The 19,915-nt window shown below is 42.6% G+C and overlaps 1 protein-coding gene across 2 annotated transcripts in view; it reads right to left on the bottom strand.

Moving 5' to 3' along the window:
* Pde6a (phosphodiesterase 6A) overlaps window positions 1-19,915 on the bottom strand; it is a 68,679-nt gene that overhangs the window by 40,880 nt on the left and 7,884 nt on the right. The window contains exons 2-6 of one of the 2 annotated variants that reach the window (XM_004631291.2): window positions 19,524-19,676; window positions 18,624-18,713; window positions 17,772-17,912; window positions 14,845-14,919; window positions 4,531-4,595 (exon numbers count right to left, since the gene is read on the bottom strand). In XM_004631291.2, the coding sequence (XP_004631348.1) occupies window positions 4,531-4,595; window positions 14,845-14,919; window positions 17,772-17,912; window positions 18,624-18,713; window positions 19,524-19,676 (524 nt within the window). The remainder of the gene's footprint in view (window positions 1-4,530; window positions 4,596-14,844; window positions 14,920-17,771; window positions 17,913-18,623; window positions 18,714-19,523; window positions 19,677-19,915) is intronic. The other variant, XM_023715269.1, reaches the window with a different exon arrangement.

Raw genomic sequence — 19,915 nt, forward strand, 5'->3', positions numbered from 1 at the left:
CAGTAATCCTCCTGTTTTCAGCCTCCCAAGTGCTGGGATTACAGGAGTGTGTCATCATGCCCAGTCTCAGTTGCCGTCTCAGAGGGCTCCGGGGGTGGGGCTGGCATGGCAGGCCCAGGGGTCGAGCATAGTCACTGTGCCTGCCTAAGCAGGTGCTTTAGTCCGCTGAGCTATCTGGTTGGCCCTCTATTTACTTTTTTTAAAAGGACAAAACAGTTAAAGAGAGGACAAGCCCCTATGTAATCATCTTCGATTATATTCCACCAAACCAGAGAACCAATTTCACAAATTAAAATGCTTATCATGTCTGCACATGTTTGGCAACTTTTACCACAATGTATATATCTATTCAATTATATAATCATGTTTTACAGCTTTATAAAATCTATATAAAGTAATATTCTTCATAAAGCTTTTTACAATTTTTTGCCCAGTATTTTGAAGTTTATCTGTAAGTTTAACTGCCTTTATAGTATTGATTGTACAACTTTTTTAGTTTTTCTGTTTACTTGTTAAATATTTAGATATTTCCCTGCTTTTATTATGACAACTAACACTCCAGTGGATATCCACGCTCACGTCTCCTTACGTGAACTGCGCCAGCCCGTCTAGTGTGGGTGTCTAGATGTGGACTTGTTAGAAGGAATGTGTCTATTCTACTTTACTAGATGTTCCCAATAAGCAGTTCTCTGTATATACCTGTTAGAGTGTGGTTTTAAATTCTGGGGTTGACACATTCTGCACTGTACTTGTTTTATTCTTCTCATTCTATCAGTGAATGTGGATGTGTCTTATAGAGTATTTCCTTACATTTCAGTGATTATTTTTGCCTTGTCTTTTAAAGTATGTGCAAATTTAGAATTGTAATATCCTGTAACCTCAAGGGAGATTGGCCCCTTTATCATTAAGAAGTGACTATCTTTAGCTCTACTAAGGTTCTTTAGCCTGACGCCTATTGTATCTGATACTGATATAGTTACAACAGATGTAGCTCAGTGGGAGAGGATAAGCTTAGCGTGCATGACGGTCTGGGTTTAATCCCAGTACCCAAAACAAAAAAGGGTAATATAACTATAATAGTTTTCTACTAGTCATTCATGCACTATACCTTCTTTGTATTCTTGTCTTTCAGATAAATTTCCTATAAATAAGATATATGATTTTTCATCGTATCTAGGAAGTAATCATCTTTATGAACCATTTTATACGACTGAACAAAGATAAAACAAAATGCTGCTAATTAATCTGTAATGCACTGCTTTCTTTTGTTTGTTTTTGGATTTTTGAGGCAAGGCCTCTCTGTGTAGTTCAGCCAGGCCTTGGGCTTTCTGCATATATATTACAGGCTAGCCTTGAACTCACAGCAATCCTCCTGATTCAGTCTCCCCAGTGCCGAGATTAGAAGCATGCCCCATTGTGCCTAGCATGCATTTACAAATCACCTTTGTAATCATGGGGTTGGCTATGCAGTTCAGGCTGGCCTTGAACTCACACTGTCCTCCTACCTCAGCCTCCTGAGTACTGGGATTACTCAGTGTGTGCAACCATGCCTAGCTATCACTTGCAATTTTTACTTTATTCATATGAACAGCTTTCTTCAGCATTTCATTCTAGATTTTGCTTACACATCACACTTTTTCCTGTCTCTGTGCCATTTGAGACTAATGTCTAATTCAGTGCCACATCATAGCATAATCTCTTTATATTACTGTAGAGGGCAATTAAATTTAAGATGGATAGCAGTCAGAAGTGGTTGCTCAATGCTAACTCAAGTAAAATTACGATGATATACCTGGCACTGACCAAATTTACCGTCAGGCAGGGTGACGACTAAATCATGACTGCCATGTGGCTGATAGCAATTTATAGTATCATTTATTCTGTTTTGGAAAAGTCAAAAAGTAGAGAAGTGTGTGTCTGAGAATCAATGACAAGTGATAGGTTTCTTTCTTATACAGCCTGTCAATTTTTTAGAAAATCTAACTGGAACATCTAGTTGATTTATATTTAAAGACATTATTGATAATATTTGGCTTTACGTATCATCTTAACACATGCTTTCTGTTTTTCTCCCCTGCTCTATGTTCTTTCTAAATTTTTGTTTTGTCTTCCTTCAGTGATTAATAATTTATTTACTAGTGGGACATGGTAGCACACATCTGGTAATTCCGGCACTCAGGAGGCTGAGGCAAGAGGATAGCCATGAGTTTAAGACCAGCCTGAACTTCATAGCAAGACCCTGTCTCAAAAAAAAGAGGGCCGGCCTGATAGCTCAGCAGACTAAAGCGCCTGCTTAGGCAGAGCACAGCGGCTGGGGTTTGATCCCCAGCATCCCGTGCTAGCCCCGCCCGTGGTATGTGCCTATAATCCCAGGGTTTTGGAGGCTGAAAACAGGAGGATCACTATGAGTCCGATCTATGTAGTGAGACCCTATAGACCCTATATTCCCTGTACTAAATACATCTTTTAAAAAAAGAAAATTATTTACTATTCCATTTTTCCTTTCTGCTAAGTTTGAGTGGCATGTACTGTGGGGGCAGCCGTCAAGGATATCTACAAATAGGCTGGCTGTCCCTCCTGGGTACACACTTGGTGGCGTTCCTTATACACTCAAAGTAAAGTACATGGCCCCTAAATGTCAGTGAAAGTGATACATGTCTCCTTCAGACAGAGATCCTATGAGCTGCTGTGTTTTTCCATTTTCTCTCTTCCTTCTAGTAATATTAGTCAACTCTCCCATATTCAAAATGGTGACCACTTTATTGGTCTTCGCGTGGGCCTGGCCACAATCCACACACAATAGCCCCAACCACACTCATTCACCGGAAAGGCCACACAATGGGATGGCACAATAAAACTTTGCTGTTTATGCCACTATGGTCTCACGGTCTGGTTGTACAACATAGCCTAGCCCAGTAATGGCGAAACTCTTAGAGCTTTCAGTGACAGCAAGCATCCTGCTGCAGCATGGCATAGTTTCACCACCAGCAGCCTAGCTTGCCTGATTCAAAAATTTGTATTAGAAACTTAGGACTGTCATTTAAAAAACCTCACACCAGGTGTTGCAGGGTAAGGGCTGGATGAAGGGCAGCAAGGTGGGTGTAAACCAAAGCTAACAGGAAATGAAACTTGGCAGGCAGGCTAAATCATCGGGGACGACTGACCTATGATCACTTGAAAGACATGAGCTTAACAATCTCGCAGCTCTAGAATAGGGGTTGGAAAATGATGGTTGAAAGACATGCATTTGGGGCTGGTGAGATGGCTCAGTGGTCTAAAGCACCTACCTAGAACAAGCTTAGCAAAGCACAGGGACAGCGGTTCAATCCCCCAGCACCACATGCCAGCCAGCCCCGCCCCCTGGTGGGCTGAGCTGGCCACACACACACACACACACACACACACATAAATAAATAAAATTTTTAAAAAATTGCTTACTAAAAAAAGAAAGACATGCATTTGACTAGGTAAAAAAGAAAAGAGATAAGCTTAGAAAAGAATCAGTTCTTGTGTAATCAAGAATGGTATAGAATAATCCAGTAATAGAAGACCTTGATGTAACATTTCATCCTCAACTAGCAGAATGGGGCCAGGGAGATGGCTCAGTAGAATAAATGCTTCCCTGGCAAGCACAAAGGCCTGAGTTCAATCCCCAGTTCCACAGACAAACAAACAAACAAACAAAAACTCAACTAGCAGAAGATAAACCTGTGACCTTGTTTATCTGAGTGGCAGAGGGGTATTAGGAGCTTGTACAGAGCTGAGTTAGCGTCTCCTGTCACACCCACTGTTGGAGGATTAGGCCACCGTATTTACAGTAAATCCCTGCAGATGCATGAAAGAGCTCTGCAGAAAGAGACAGAAGGTGTGACGTTCCCACAGAGCCTGATTGCAGCCTCAGGAGCCTACAATTAAATTGAGAAAGCCAGCCATGGCTCAAGCCTGCATGTGGGCGGGGCTCTTGGTACAAAGTGACATTTTGTAAATGCTCTGCATTACTACCAGCTCTGTGCCACTGTTTCTAGAGTTCAAAACCCATACTAAAAAGGTTTGTAACTGTTCAACTCTTGAAATGGTCTTTGAGAGTCAGCTACCTGTACTTCAGTTCGACAACACCCTTTCCCTTTTCATCATCCTCCTTGGTCAGATTTGTAGAGCACAGTAGCAAATAAGCTTCCCATGGGGCCTGAGTCACCTTCTTTTACTGTGCTATTTTCCAGGATCCTGGAAGTGGCACTACAGAAAATTAGAATCCTGGGTTTATCCCACATTTCATTCTACAAATACAAAACTGAGGTCCATATAGACGGCCTGCGGGGCTGGAGTTCAGCAGCCATGATTCCTAACCCAGCGTGCTGTGGCTTGGATTAAGTCTCATTGGCACTGGGGCCTGGATGAGTCTCTGTCACTCCACACTGCCTCCTACAGCTGTCTCTATGAGGGTCTGGCCACGGTGGGCTCAGCTATCATTCATTCAGAGCAACATCAGTAATGTGCCTGTAATTTTGCATGTTTTGAGGTGAAACTTACGGGATTACTTTGATGTCTTCTTTGCCGTGCAGGATGTAGTCAATGACTTTGTAAAAGTTAATTTCCTAGTAAAAGACATAGAAAAATTATACAGGGTGAGAGACTTCAATGTGTCCACAAAGCAGACCTTAGAAAAAAGAAAAGAGCAATGAAATGTGTTATATGCTGATGGCACAGAAGTATCAGATTTCCAGGTCTTCCTCTTTACTGCCATCTGGCCCACTCTCAGCACCGAGCTTGCCCATAACTGTCTCCCTAGCCTGAGGCCTCCCGGTGCTCATTGTTTTCAGCTTGCCCTCACAGTTCAGTGCACCTAGTGGCCAGGCAAGGGGCTGGGATGTGGGGCTAAGAGATGAAAACTTAACCAATAGGACCTGAAAGCAAAGTGCAAGGAGAAAGAGATAAAGACTTCTACTAGAAGCTGGACATAGTGCAGTACATCTGTAACCCCAGCACTTTAGGAGACTGAGGCAGGAAGATCACAAGTTCAAGTCCATTCTAGAACTAACTTAGTGATTTAGTGAGACCCTATTTCAAAGTAAAAAAGCAAAGCAAAGCAAAGCTAGGGAAGTAGCTGAGTGTAAAGGCTCTAGGTTCAATCCGTAGTGCTGGGGATTAGAAACAGGATGGGAGAAGGGGAAAGGAAGTGGAGAGAGAGGAGGAGGGGGAGAGGAGAGGAAAGAGGGAAGGGGAGAGAACTGCTGCTAAGCAGGAAAGGTAAAAGGTTTTCATGCGTTTAGAATCAGCCAGCCAAACCCCACCACACCACACTTCTTCCTCCCTTCACACCTACTACCCAGCTTCTCTCTATTGTGTCACTGCTTCTAGATGTTCCCAACTGTGCCTCATGCCTCCAAAACAACTCATCTCCTCCTCCTCCTCCTTCTAGCACTATTAAGGTCCCATCCTCTTAAAATAAGTCTATTCAGTTACAATACTCTCTGGCGTGTGCTTAGAGACGGGTGGGTGGCTCTGTTCCCCTAGTTCTGAAGGGAAAATTCCATTACCTTATCAAGTCCTCCACATGCTCAAGCGTGAGGGGCAGATCAGCAACTATTTTATAAATGAGAAAATAGAGATGCAGAGAGAAGAAGTGAGCCACTGAGAGTGAGGCAGTGGATGACAGGGAGATTGTGAGCCAAGGCCAGGCCCAGGCCCTCGTCTCCCACCTCAGTGCTCTTTCTGCCATGTCCCTTAATAAGGTTATGAGTGGAAAAAAGCATCATCCTGTCCATATCACCAGCACCTGGTGCTCAGCGACTCCAAGCCTGGTCCTGCCCTGGTGCCAGCCTGCAAAGTAACTGCCATCATTTCATAGTGGGGTAAAAACATGAACTGAGGGTCACCACTAGAAACTTTTGTAACGATTTGAGTTATATTAGGTCTGTTGCATCTAACTTAAAAGAAAAGGGGAATTTACATTTTGTTTGTATTTATAAAGTTTTAGTTTTCAATAATATGTTAGGGCTGGCCAGATAGCTCAGCAGATTAAAGCGCCTGCTTAGGCAGAGCACAGGGGCTGGGGTTCGATCCCCAGCACCACAAGCCATGCCGGTTCCCGTAACTGGGGCATGCTGAGACTGAGACTGGGTGTGATGGCATGTGTCTGTAATCCCAGTGCTTGAGAGGCTGAAAACAGGAGATTCACTGAGTCCGATCTGTGTTGTGAGACCCTGTAGACCCTGTACTAAATATATCATCATAATGTTTTTATCATATTTCAAAAAGTATCAGTCCATATTGGATGGGCAATTTAAACAAACCAACTATTCTTTTAGTACAGGTACTTTGAGAAGTATTGCCCTACATAAATGCAGGTACCTGACTTAATCTCCACAGAGAAGAATTCTTGATCTAGTCAAGGGCATCTAAATGCTCATTTGGTTGAGAGGAGATCAGTGACAGTGACATTTGTCAGCCTCTTGAGGGACAGACCTGGCTCCTCAAAGCCCCGCCTTGGTGACAGTGCAAGACTGAACATTCCCAAAAGGCAAACTCTAGCTGAACACAAGCAGAAGCTAGGAACCGCTCCCATGGGGTGGGCTGCCCCGGGGTGGTGAGCTCCCGAGCACGGGAGGCATCCAGGCAGGAGAATCCGGGCTTAGCTCCACTCCCACAGCATGGTGGAGCTAAGACTCAACCTAGCAGGGAAGACACAGGCTCTTGTCTCGTTCTTACAAGGTGTGCTCTGCACGCTGCAGTTCCCAGCTGTAAAATTAGAGGGTGGCGTGTGCTTATTGGCCTCCTGCTGCGGCTGCTAAGCAGCAGGACTCATTCTCGCTCCTCAAAGCATTGAACCTAATCATGTAAAGCTGCTTTTTCCGGAAGCCAAGTTAGATACACAGTCTCTCATTAGAGACTGTGCAGCTCGCCTTGTTTTCTCCCACTTAGTCTCCTAACTTCCTCTTTCCTCCCTAACCTGGAGATAAGGCAGCCACTCCCATCTCTAGGGCTCTACAGACAACCGGGCAAGAATGAAAATGTGGCTAGACTGTTTCTAAAGTCCCTCCCAGCTCTGACTCTAAGATTGTAATTGGATAATTACTAATATCTCTCAAAGATTAATATTGTTTAATATAGTAATTCCACATATGATAATGGGTCCTATAGATATACTCCCAAATAGGAATACAAGTTTTTTTTTTTTGTTCCATCCAAGATCTCAGCCTCACTGCCTTAAAAAGCCTGGCAACAACTCCATAGTTACTGTGAGGAAAGTGGTTAAACAAATTGTGTACAGATGTTCCTCAACTTACAATGGTAGTGCCTCTCCAAATCACCAACCCTCTGTAAGTTGAAAATATTATAAATTGAAAATGCGGTTAATGTGATCAGCCTCCTGAGCCTCCTTGCCTAGCAACATGGGGTGCTGCAGGCTGCCAGCTGTTTACCCGCGTGATCATGAGGCTGACTGAGAACTTGGGTTCGCTCTTGTTGCCCAGCATCGTAAGAGCGAGCAGAGCAACGCATATTGCTAGCCTGGGAAAGGATCCAAATTCAAAGTACGGTTCCTACCAAATGCAGACTGCTTTCCACTATCGCCCAGTCAAAATATTGTCAAAGTATCAAGTCAGAGAAGGCCTGTGTCTTCACAGAGGAAGGCTTTGTATTTTTACACCATGTCTGTGGTAACAGTAAAAGACACCAAGACAGACAGTTAACTGGGAAAAGCAAGGCACAGGAGAAAACGACCGCATTTGATAAGGGTAGAGATGGTGGAGTATGTGTATTTCTGAATATCTGGATACTTGTTAACATTCCTGGAAAGATGCACTGAAAAGAGTAGCTGCCTTGGGAGGGTGACCAGGAAGAAAAGGGACTTCATGTGATGTCAGCTTTTCACTGTGCTCATGTATTTTTCAATAAATAGTAATTCTTTTGTAGAAACTTTTTTGTTTTTTCAGTGCTGGGCATCAGACCCAGGGCCTCCTGCTTGGTAAGTGGGGGCTCCAACACGGAGCTACTTCCAGCCCCAAACACTTTAACATAGTGAAGTTGTGTCTGGTACACGGCTCCAGAAAGCAAAGGGGATGTTATGATCTCCTGGGACTTGAGTGAAGCTGTTTCACCTGCGAGGGGAGGACGCGGAGTTCTAGGGCCTTCTTAACGACCTGGGCTGCCTGAGGGCCATCTGTCCTTGGCCTAGCTGCTCTCTGTATGGCCACGCCCGAGGCTCCTGTGCCTGGAAGGCTGCCCTAGCAAGTGGTTGCTATGAGACTCAAGAAAGCTTAGACGTGAACATTAAATTAAAAAAAAAAAAAAAAAAAAAAAACCAACCCACAGGAAAATCAATTTGCTTTCAGAAAAGGCAACAAAGAAATCAGTGTGATTTAGGTAAACAGAGCTCTACACACTGCAGCTTAGTCAAGTTGCCCTGAAGGCCATATTCATGTGTAAGTTCACCAGATTCTGGAAAGTCAAAACCACCATCAAGAGCACCCTTGTTACCCACCACCGAGCAGCCAGTGCTGCAACACACAAGTCTTTGCAAAAAAGACTCCGACATAGCTGTAGCCAAGTCACGGTGCTTAGAAACACAGAAGTGTTCAAACATGGGCTATGTTTTGTTTTTTTCCATGGAGCCTAACCGGCCTGTACAACTTTTTAATAATTAACACATACACAAGCACTATTTTATTTATCTTTTATCTTATTTATCCTTCTTGTTTTGGATTGTCTGAGGGAGGGGCGTTTTGCTCTGTTGCCCAGGCATTGTGAACTCTGAGGCTCAAAACGATCCTCTCCCCTCATTCCGCTGAGTAGCTGGGGCTACAGCGTGGGCAGTCCCACTCTGTACCACTTTATTTTAAAAAGAAGATGAAGTGAGATGTAGATACTATCAGGGAATTTTAAACTTTAGATCTAAGATTTGGGGAGGGTGATTGGTCAGAAGCAAACAAAAGCTATATTTCTTTTCTTTCTTTCTTTCTTTCTTTCTTTCTTTCTTTCTTTCTTTCTTTCTTTCTTTCTTTCTTTTTTTCTTTCAGAACCAGGGATTGAACTCAGGCCCTTGAGCTTACCAGAGAAGCGCTTATTCTACTAAGTCATCTCCCCGGCTCCCTAAAAGCTATATTTCTAATGTGAGGCAGATAAAATGTGAGTCATGTTAGCAGGCCAGAGGCAACCTGAAAAGCCGTGACAGTTAGCAGAAAGCATCCTGGGGTAGAACTTATCCAAATGATTTGACTCCCCCAGTCTTAATTTCCTCTTCAGATTAATGGGGAAAGTAAGACACTTCCTTCATAAACTTGTTCAGACGAGCAAAGGCTGTAGGGGACCTCTGTAAAGCATCCACCAAATAGTGAGGTCAACCCACCTAGCTATAAATACACACTGGAGTGCGTCTGTTGCCAGTGTGGGACCACCTTAGTCACCAGAGCCCTGCTAGGTAAGCCTGAGAAGCCTGCTTGATGGGGGAGGAAGGCAAGGCTTCTCGAGATACACCAAGGCCACAGCATAGATAGCAGAGCAGCGGTCTAACTTCAGTCTTGTTCCCACTATGCCCGTGCTCTTTCCCGAAGCTCCTCTTCCGACTAATTATGTCTTTGTTTTTATTTAGCTTCTTCTTTTTATTAGTCTATGTTCATAGTACACAATAACTATGTTCATCTTGGTGACCCATCCTGCTAGTCTACAGCTGGACCCGAACTCAGGCCTGCAAGTGCTTTCCTTGCGGATGTGTCTTAGGCCCTGGAATGATCTTGGAAATGAGTTGATGTAAACAAAAGAAAACAAAAAAGCCATTAGATATGAAAATCAAGGATCCAAGAAGTTACCTTAACAACCAACTAACACCAGAATTCTTTGTCTTCAAGACCATGGCCTTTTCCATTACCACTTTATAGCTGATATGCCATGGAAACAGTATCAGCTATAAAGCTTGCTACCTGAGATGTAGAAGGATTATAGGGAAACAAAGTTGTGGGTTTTTTTTTTTTAATGCTATCATTTCTACTAACTTTTGACACTTGTAGTTAAAATATTTTTATTTCTATGTATGAAAGTTTAAAAATGCTTTTTTTTAAGGACCAGCCAAAATAGTTCAGCAGATTAAAGCCTGCTTAGGCAGATGCAGTGGCCGGGACAACTGAGACTGGGCGTGGTGGCGCATGCCTGTAATCCCAGTGCATTGGGAACTTCATTGTAGGCTGCTATGCTGACACTATTACAGTCTAAAGTTTATGACTGGTTTTGGCTTTGGTTTGGCTTGGTTTTCAGTACCCAATGCCCATCAATTAAATTCTGGAAATGTCCTAATGGTAAGGAAGAGTTCTGTGTAGGATCCACCACAGGTATGTTCCTTGGGTTGGGAGGTAGAGGGTGAAGCATGTTTTGCTGTACTGCCATAGACTGCCTAGTACTCTTCAAAATAAAATAAATTGTTTCATCATTTCTTCTTTAGAAATCTATTGGGTACCACAAAATTCTGCCAAATTCTTTTACAAACTAGGATCCTTCTTGTGATTTATCTATGACAATTTTCCATTCAGCTCCAAATTTTTTAGAGTTGTCAGCAAGTCATTCCAATAGGGGCACACTCTCAAGCAGCTCATGTTCCTGTCCTATGTCTTTGCAGAATGAGATTTATCCTTCTGTGTTCTGGAGTTAGTTGGAAAATCTTGTTCTCTTCCATGACTTGGCAATAAAGAGCATTATCTCAATAATCCAATTTCCATAGACTGTTAGGATCTCCATATCTCCCATTTCCAAAGCCCTTAGTGTATCTTCAACTCTAAAACCAAGTAATATCATACACAAGTACAAGTTACCCATGATGATTATTGTGTATACATAAAATGGACTAATAAACATAATTAATAATAAAAAGATAGCGAGGTGATTTTAAGTTGGAGAGGATTTCAGTTGCTAACTCAATAGATTGGGTGAATCCAGTTTCACCACCAGAGGATATATCAATTCATTTTAAAACTTGGATTATAACTCCTGACCAAGCATAACAGGCTGACTTAGCTCTGTTTTAAAGTCCATATGATGCAGGTAAAGCAGGATCAGCAACATTCACTTTGACCTCAGAAATGAACAGTTGCACAGCAGTTGCTGCTCTTTTCTGGACATCGTTATATGTGTCTTTTCCATTCCACTGTAAGTGAGAAAAATTCTGCCATGTTTCTCTGGAAGCTCCAGTGTGGATTTGTTATAGGACCTCTCCTACATTCCCTTGGAGCATGCCCAAAATCATACCCTTATCCTCAAGAGTCTAGCTCAAGTAGCTCTATGGAACTTCTTGTTACACAAATATAATGGTGCACTAATTATTTTCTGAGGTTAAAAGTCAATGCTAAAAAATTAAAATAAAATTTTTAAAAAGTTGTGGTGGTCAGCTTCTTACACCCAGCTGAACTGAACAAGCATGGTCTGGGTACGGGAGGCACACCTGAGGGTTGTTGCCAGCAGCATAAAGGCAGAACAGGAGAAGCTGCTGAAATGCTGTTAGGGATGCTACTTGGAGAAGCTGTTGGAGCTGCTGGAGTCTGCTAGCTCTCTTGTGTTCTTCTGCTGGAGGACCTTGCCATACTGACTTTCCCGATGAACTTTGGAGGAGCTTTGGTCCTTATCTTGAGCATCAATTCCTGCCTCCAGAGGGGAAGACAGTGCACTGCTCAGCCTCATGAAACTTATTTCATTGGCTTTCCTGATGGGAACTCAGCTTTCCTAATTGCTGGAGGAGTTCGGGGCCTCACTGTTGCTGAGGACAGCTTTTGGGGGCACTCTGGTTCTTACCTTGAGCATTGCTTCCTAGCTCCAGTTCAGATCCCTCAGCTTGCTAGCATAGATCCTTCACCTCACTGGCATAGACTTTCTAGCTTCCACCACTGACCTTTGGGCCTTTCCAGCACAGATCCATGAAGCAGGCCTGCTTGAGACTTCGTTGTGGGCTCTAGGCCTCCAGTTGGACTGGTAGGAGGCATTGTTATGAGTTCTAGGCCCTCAACTGGATTCTTTAGTATTTAGTGTGTAAATAGATTTCCTGCACTTGTAGTGTGTGATTCTTGGATGATTCATTATAAAATACTATTATAAAAAATGTCCTGTACTATATTATTCACCTTGCAGAACCCCAAACCATGACAAAAGTCAATGTTGACTCCTTTTCTTTCCTCTTGTTACAGTTGATCCACAATAAACAACCAGTTCATTTGGACAGGCTTTTCAATAAGATTTGAGTCTTTGTACAGGTGTCACTAGCTAGCACCCAAGATGGAAGGGTGATTTCCAACTCATCTGCTACATTTTTTCCACTAAGAACTCTGGCATTGTGCAGGAACAGGTCACGATGGCATGCTCTGGGCCAGCTCCATGTGGTTAAGGAGCTTCTTGATCTTCCAGATTTCTGTGTTCTTGTCGGCAGCACTGAAGCCTCTGGTCCTCTCCACCTCTCCTCCCACCAATCTTGGCAGCTCTGACTTAGGACACCGTTCTCCTCTCTTATCTTCCTCCCTCTCCATGGTGTAATCCATTCATCTTGGGCCTCAGTGTTGAAGCCATAAGCATAGGTCTGCCAGTCACCTCAGTAACACCAGAACCTCTGAAATCGGTCACATATGGGACAGATCTTCCTGTCTGGTGCTCAGTGAAAAAGTGTAATGGTCAGTTCACCCCTGAAGACTGCAGCACTGGACAGTGAGGAGCCAGAGGGATTAGAGCCTGCCATGCCTCTGGCTACCGTAGAGCTGGAGACCACCTCAGAACTCTGACTTAATTTAAGTGCTTAGCTCAAAACTCCAGGCTGCGCATGTACCACTATGCCTGGCTCAGTTCTGCTACTTCTAACTTTCCAGAAAAGGGTCCAGTTTGTACATGCTGACACAGAAAACTGTACCTTACAAAGCCACCCTTTATAAAAGGTGTTAGGCTGGGGGTGGAGCTCTATGCTTGAGCGTGTACTTAGCAATTCACAAGTCCTGGGGTTTCATTCCAGCACCAAAAAAAAAGCATGTCCGCAAATAATGTTCTTGACTGTAGCACACGATACCATGGGAACTTGGTCTTTGAAATGAAATCATAAGGGCAGAAGAACTTGCACTGGATGGCAGTAGGTTATGATGGCCATTTTGGATAAAGCAGAGCAGATAAAATGGATTCCAAATTCTTGTTTTTTAAAATCATTTATTTATTTGTTACAGGGTCTCGATACACTGCTCAGACTAATGATCCTCCTGTCTCAGGCTCCCCAGCACTGGTTTCAGTGGGGCTAGCACGGTGCCAGTCCTTGCACTTGCCAGGCAGGTGCTTAGACCCCTGAACTATCTCCCCAGCTCCCCACATTTAAAATCTTCCCTGATGTGTATAAGAAGTTCACAAACAAGAAGCGTGAACTTGAATTCCTAAAATATGAATTAGACTAATTGACATCTTATTCACACATATACATACATATATACATACATACGCACAAACATACATGCACACACGAGCACATGGTCCTTTATTTGGGCAGTATTAATGTGAAGTGGAATAACCTTCTGGGAGAAACTGATAGCACTCTTAACAGTCTAGAATTCTTCAGGGAGGGGTACTGAGCTACTGCTCCATTCAGAGCAGCGCCCCCCCCCCCCCCCCGGTGAAGCCCAGCTAAGCTGTTGAGTCACTCAGCAGGTTCTATGGGCCATTTCAGGATGGGACTGTGTGCCCTGTGTCATGTCCACATTGCACACATTATTGCATCATGGTGAAGGGTGTTGTGCCTCATGTTTACAGTAAGCAATTTAATGGGACCAGAAGCCATAAATTCAGATGCCAGAACGTAGGGAGGGGGCTGACAGAAACACAAAGGAGAGCATGGGGCTCAATGCACATGTGCTCTGAGAGGCAGGGACTGCAGGGGGGTACTCAGGCTGGGGTCCAAGGACACAGCTGTTACTCTGCTCTCATCAACTTCACCTTGTGGGGTTGTGGGTCCAGACTAACTTTCACCGTTTTAAACTGATAGCCCAAATATTTATGGGAAAATATCTTGTGTATTAAGTGTTAGCCACCAATACAATTTGTAAAAAAGTATTAAAAAACCAAACAAAAAGCTTTTAAACTTTGGCAACCAAACAGCATGTCTATCAGCTACAACTGCCTTCTGGGTATCAATTTGAACATTCTAGATTAGATATGAAGGTTCTTTCTGATTCTAATTGTTTGATTCTGCTGAGTAAATCCTGGAACAGGTTGCTTGACTTCTCTGAGGTTCTTTCCCCATCTATGAAATGAAGACATTGATTCCTTGGTCTATCCCGCCAGATTACTATGAAAACCCATTAAGACATTAAAATCACTTTATTAAAGACAGGGGTTGTGAAATGTTGGGGACCACAAACTATAAATGGGATCTAGGGCCTTGATGGTTCTGTGATGCTCAGAGTAAGACTACATCAGCATAAGAACACTGCTGTCCCCTAAGTCATCCAAACTGACCCTCATCACCCTAAGATCTGTCTTCATCCTCTTAAGATCCTCAGGGCCCTCAGCCATCCCATACTCCCACCGATTACTGTGTGCATCCAGTTAATAGTGGCTAGCTTGGAAGGTCCTATCCTGAGGCACTGACCTCCCAGCCCTCTTCTGTGGATTACTAAATGTGTTTCTTTCTTTTCTTCATCCTCCACTATTTCCCCTACATAGCCAGCTGGGGATCTTGACCAGGTCCCTGACAGTGAAAAATTACTATAACTCAAGGGTGACAACCTAACCCTGAGAAGACTAAACCTTATGAGATAAAGAAATGTCCTCCAGTGGAGTCTACTGTGTCTTGCATTTGAATTTCAATAAACATTTATCTATGCTGAAAAGGTCAGAGAGACTTACCCTTCCATCTGGAGTTCTTGGTCCAGAGTAAGGTGGAGCCTCACCCATCAGAACTGGCCATACATCAAAAAATTCCTAGGAGTAAAAAAAAAAAAAAAAAAAAAAAAAGCAAAACAGTAATTACATGTTTTCAAAATAGACCAATAAAAGGAAAGTAAGAAGAGAGTAAGAAGTCCAACTGCTGTGAAAGTTGAAGAGTGAGAAAAACCTTGCTGAAATCTAAGGTGGTGAGCAGTGAGACCCACTGCCATCAGAGGACCATTCCATCTGCCCTGGGTCTGTCTAATCATCAGTCAGAATCATGAGAGTTGAGTTGGGCACCCTCAACTCAGTACTGTGGAGCAGGACAGGCCAAGTAGGATCTCCATGACTAAGAAACTAACCTTAAGGACATGCTAACCATCTGACTGAAGGATTAGCTAAAACATTCTCCTTCTGCCATGTCACTTATAGTAGTGAAAAACTGGGAACAATCTAAATATCTAAGCAGAAAGAACTTATTAAGTCAATTATGGTACATCTATTAACAATGGTGTCTGGTATATTTGTCTTAATTAAAAAGATGCTCTTAGGACCAGCCAGATAGCTCAGTGGACTAAAGTACCTGCTTAGGCAGGCTCAGTGGCCAGGGTTCAATCCCTGGCACCCTGCTGTGCCAGCCCTGCTTCCAGAGGTGCGCTGAGACAGTGACTGAGACTGGGCATGGTGGTGCACGCCTGTAATCCCAGCACTTGGGAGGCTGAAAACAGGAGGATCAGTACTAGTCTGATCTGTGTAGTGAGACCCTGTACTAAAAAACCATACTGAGGCTTTGAAAATCTTTATTGTTTTTAAAATTTTTTATTCTCGTTAAAATAAAAAGATATTGAAATTAAGACAGTATGAGTTGCAGAAGGCTTGATACATGTAACAATGGGACAAAACAGAGAAAGCAGAAACAGACTTATCCACACTTGGTTGGTGGCAAAGGCACAGAAAGCAAAGGTGGTCATTTCAATAAAAAATATTAGGTCAACCGGATAACTGTTGGGAAAACTTAACATTTACCTTGCCTCACAGTATGCGTATAAAATTAGATAGCTTGTAGAGAACTATGTGAAAAAGTTAAAACAATAAAACCTTTACAAGTTTACATAAATAAATATCTTTATGAACTTAGAGCCAGGAAAGATTTCTAAGCAGGGAACAAAAACCAATAACCATAAAGACTGACAAACTGGAAAACATCATTATTCAGAACTTATAGTCATTAAAAACACATTACAGTATTAAGAGAACCAAAGCACAAAATGAGAAGATATTTGCAATATATATATATATATATATATATATATATGATGTGTCCAGAATTTGTGAAAAGCTCCTACAAATCAATAGGGTAAAATGACAATACAATACAAAATGAGGAAAAGATTTCCATTTGACCAGCAAACATGAAAAAATGTTCAACTTCATCAATCACTGGGGAATGGATGCTAATGCTAAAGGAGATAAAGCTCATACCTATCAGAATGGGTGAGAATATAAGACTGAAAAATACTAAGTTTTGGTGAGAAATCCCAATATATTGCTAGTAAGAGTACAAATGGTGGGGCCGGGGAGATGGCTCAGTGGAATAAGCACTTCCCTGGCAAGTACAAGGGCCTGAGTTCAATCCCCAGTTCCAAAAAAGAATGAGAATGAATGTACTGATTCTACCTAGAGCACAAATCTTACAAGGATGAATCTTAAAATACTGAGAAAAAGAAGCCAGATACAAGACTATGTGTTAATATGATTCCATTTATGTGTACCTCAAAATAGCCAAAATCTACTGTTAAAGCTTTGATGGTGCTACATTTAGGAAAGAGGTTGTGTGTGGTACCGGAGAGGGAACCAAAGGAGCTTCTGAAGGGCTGGTAATGTTCTATTTCTTAATTTTGGTGATGGTAGTGTGGGATGCTCACTCTGTGACAATTTAGTGAATGAAACTATTTCTATAATTAGTTCTCCTTTCTGTGTCTGTTATGCTCCAACATAAAGACTTATTAACAAGAGTGTGTGCTTGACATGGGAAGATGCCAATAAAATATTAAGTTAAAAATGTAAAATATAAAAAGATATTGCCCAGAAATTTTTAATCAGCATGTCAGAAGATTTTCATGAAATGCCGAGTATGGGGGCCTTTGGACAACTAAGGTCTTTTTCAGCCCTGGACTCAACATTGGAGAGCCTGCTTTGGTCTACTCACCACACTCAGCATAGCAAGGCATGCAAAATGAAGGCAGGAATCCTGAACCTTGGGTGTTTGGATAAGAAATAATAAATCTAGATATTCAAACTCTCTCTCTTCCAAGGCTGAAAGCGATCAGCCCCACAAGGAAAAGATAAACAAAGAAAGAGAAATAGGAAAATGTATTTGGGAAAACGTAGCTGAAACCCTTTCCTGGGCTACCTTCTTAGCTCTACCTTCTTAGCTACCATACTGGCTGTCAGTCTGGCCTTTGGTCATTCTGGAGGGCTTCAGAAAGAATCTATCTCCCCTTCAATTGAGTCATGAACAAGACAAAATATAGGAATGTTTTATGCCCAACTTTGAGTAAATTTTCTGTGCATTCCTGAAGTTGGCAACTTTCTTCTGGACTTTGAACCTATACAGCAACTTCTTTTATCACTTATCTTTACTACCTCCCAGCCTTCTTCCACTTCTTTCTCTTCCAAAAGACCAAGGAACATGCCAATCATTTTTCTTTACCTCTGTCCCAGATTGACTCTCCCCTGCAAAAACTGGTTTTTTTTCCACTGGTCAGTAAACACCTGTATCCAACTTTTCACAATCATCCCCATTTTCCCAACCTCTCCCTGTGCCACTGCACACATGATGGGGCCCTACACTCTGTGCAGTAGGTCTGTTCACCCTTGAGTTGCCTGTCCTTTGATTTGCTCACCTTCTGCTTGGTCATATCTAGAAGACCCACAGAATATCTGTCACAGTTGAGGAAGGCACGGACTGTGTACAGGGCTTTGTGGAACTGTCTCTCGATATCTGTAAGCTCTTCAAAGACTTTGCTACCAGACCACAGCAGGATCTGAAGAAATAGAGAAACATGCTCAGCATTCTTGAGACACCAAGCAGTGGCTCACTCAGCTAGAGACTAACAGTTACTAAGTCTATCACAGTTAACTCTCATATAACGCAGAGAAGCAAATGGTACAATTATTCCAATTTTACAGATGGAGAAACAGGCTTAGGTGAAATAACTGGCCAGTTAACATAGGACATACATCTTTTCATTTTTTGTCTCATAGGCTAATAATAATAATAATAATAATAATAATAATAATAATGCTGAGGTTGTAGCCCCATGGCGGAGTGCTTGCCTAGCTGCTGGCTTTCACAAGTCTCTGGGTTCAATGCCTACAATTGCAGAAATAAATAACATTAGCTGAGTATAAGTGACCTATGTATATTATCTCACAACTTTAATGGTGATACCCCAATTATTTTCATTTTTTAAATAGGGAGATTACAGCTTAGAGAGAACAAGTGACCTGCTCAGGATCTAAGAGCTACTTAATGAGCAGAGACTCAAATCCAAGCTCTCTGACTTTGAAAATGCGTATGATGCTTGGAGACACATTTACAAACATCCACTACCTCATAACATGAGGGTCACTGGGCAGAGACTCCGCAATGCACCCCGGGCCTCTGCATTACTGTGTGGCTCTGCCAGTCCTGAGCCTCCCAATGCTTTAGTAAAAGGTCACACCCACTCCATTTCTTGAGCCAAGCTCCTTACCTGGCCACGTCGAGTCTCACAGTTGTGCAGGTAACTCAGGTGGAACACCTTCATGATTAGATTTGCAAAATTGAGGTACTTGAGAAGAATCTGAAAATGAAATAGGATTGGGCAAGCAAATGAGAAGGAGGAAAAATCTTTCCTCTGGCCGCTTCTATAGTCGGCAAATGTCTATAAGTTTAAAACCTTCATTGAAGGCAATTTCAACAACAGATTATAGAACACAAATGCAGAACCTGTTGCATTGAGTATAAAACTCATAGAATGTAGAGTATTAATGTATTCCTGAAGTATATTAATTTTTAAAAAGTTACTATTTACAGATATTCCTCCTTTAATGAGCCACCTGGATAATGACTGTTGGACTTACAACCATAACAAGCGTTGAATGAGGGATGTCTATATTGAACTTGCTGTCCCTGGCATAAGTCACTTTTATACCACTTAGTAATCACAAGTGTACTGTGAGGTAGACACTGTAAAATCATCCCCATTTTACAAATAAGCAAACAAATTTTGAGAAGTCCATTGACTTGCCCAAGTCAAACAGCTGTAGATTACAAGAGATAGAACTGGTGGCCAGGGAGATGGCTCAGTGGAATAAGCATTTCCCTGGCAAGGTGCAAGGGCCTGAGTTCAGTCCCTGGTTCCGAGAGAGAGAGAGAGAGAGAGAGAGAGAGAGAGAGAGAGAGAGAGAGAGAGAGAACAATTAACCTTCCACTCCTGACTTTAAAAACCACTGTTAGAAGCACTATTCTGTCTCATCTCCCTCAAAGAGAATCAGATGAACCTCCATCTTACAAATGGGGAATTTGAGGCCAGGCCAAACAGCAAGTTTCGGGGAACTTGGGCATGACTGTCCTAGCATGGCCAGCCCTGCACTTTCTGGGGGACACTCACCTCTTCATCTCTCTGGGTGAAGTAGGATCCTTCCACTTTATTTACAGCCATGATCACAGCCACTACATCCTTCCCGTTCATGATGGGGGTGGCCAATATGTTCTTAGTCTGGTACTCTGTGAGGTTGTCCACAAAGTCACAAAAATGCTCATCCTGAAGGAAAACAGAGACAAGCATAAGTAGGCACTGAAGAGGAACAGTAGAACAACCCAGGGTCCCTTATTGACAAGGGAATGATGACATCCCTTCAGCCAGGGCTGGGCAAGCAGACATGACTTGTGGTTGAAGTCTCCAAAGTCCAGTAGATGAAGGTCTGAGATGCAGCCCATCAAGGACCATGGAAAGGTGCGCAAAGTCTGCACCCCAGGGATGAAAGGGAGACAATGACTGAA

Source organism: Octodon degus, unplaced genomic scaffold (assembly GCF_000260255.1).
Source record: "Octodon degus isolate 3935 unplaced genomic scaffold, OctDeg1.0 scaffold00040, whole genome shotgun sequence".
Classification (NCBI taxonomy): Eukaryota; Metazoa; Chordata; class Mammalia; order Rodentia; family Octodontidae; genus Octodon; species Octodon degus.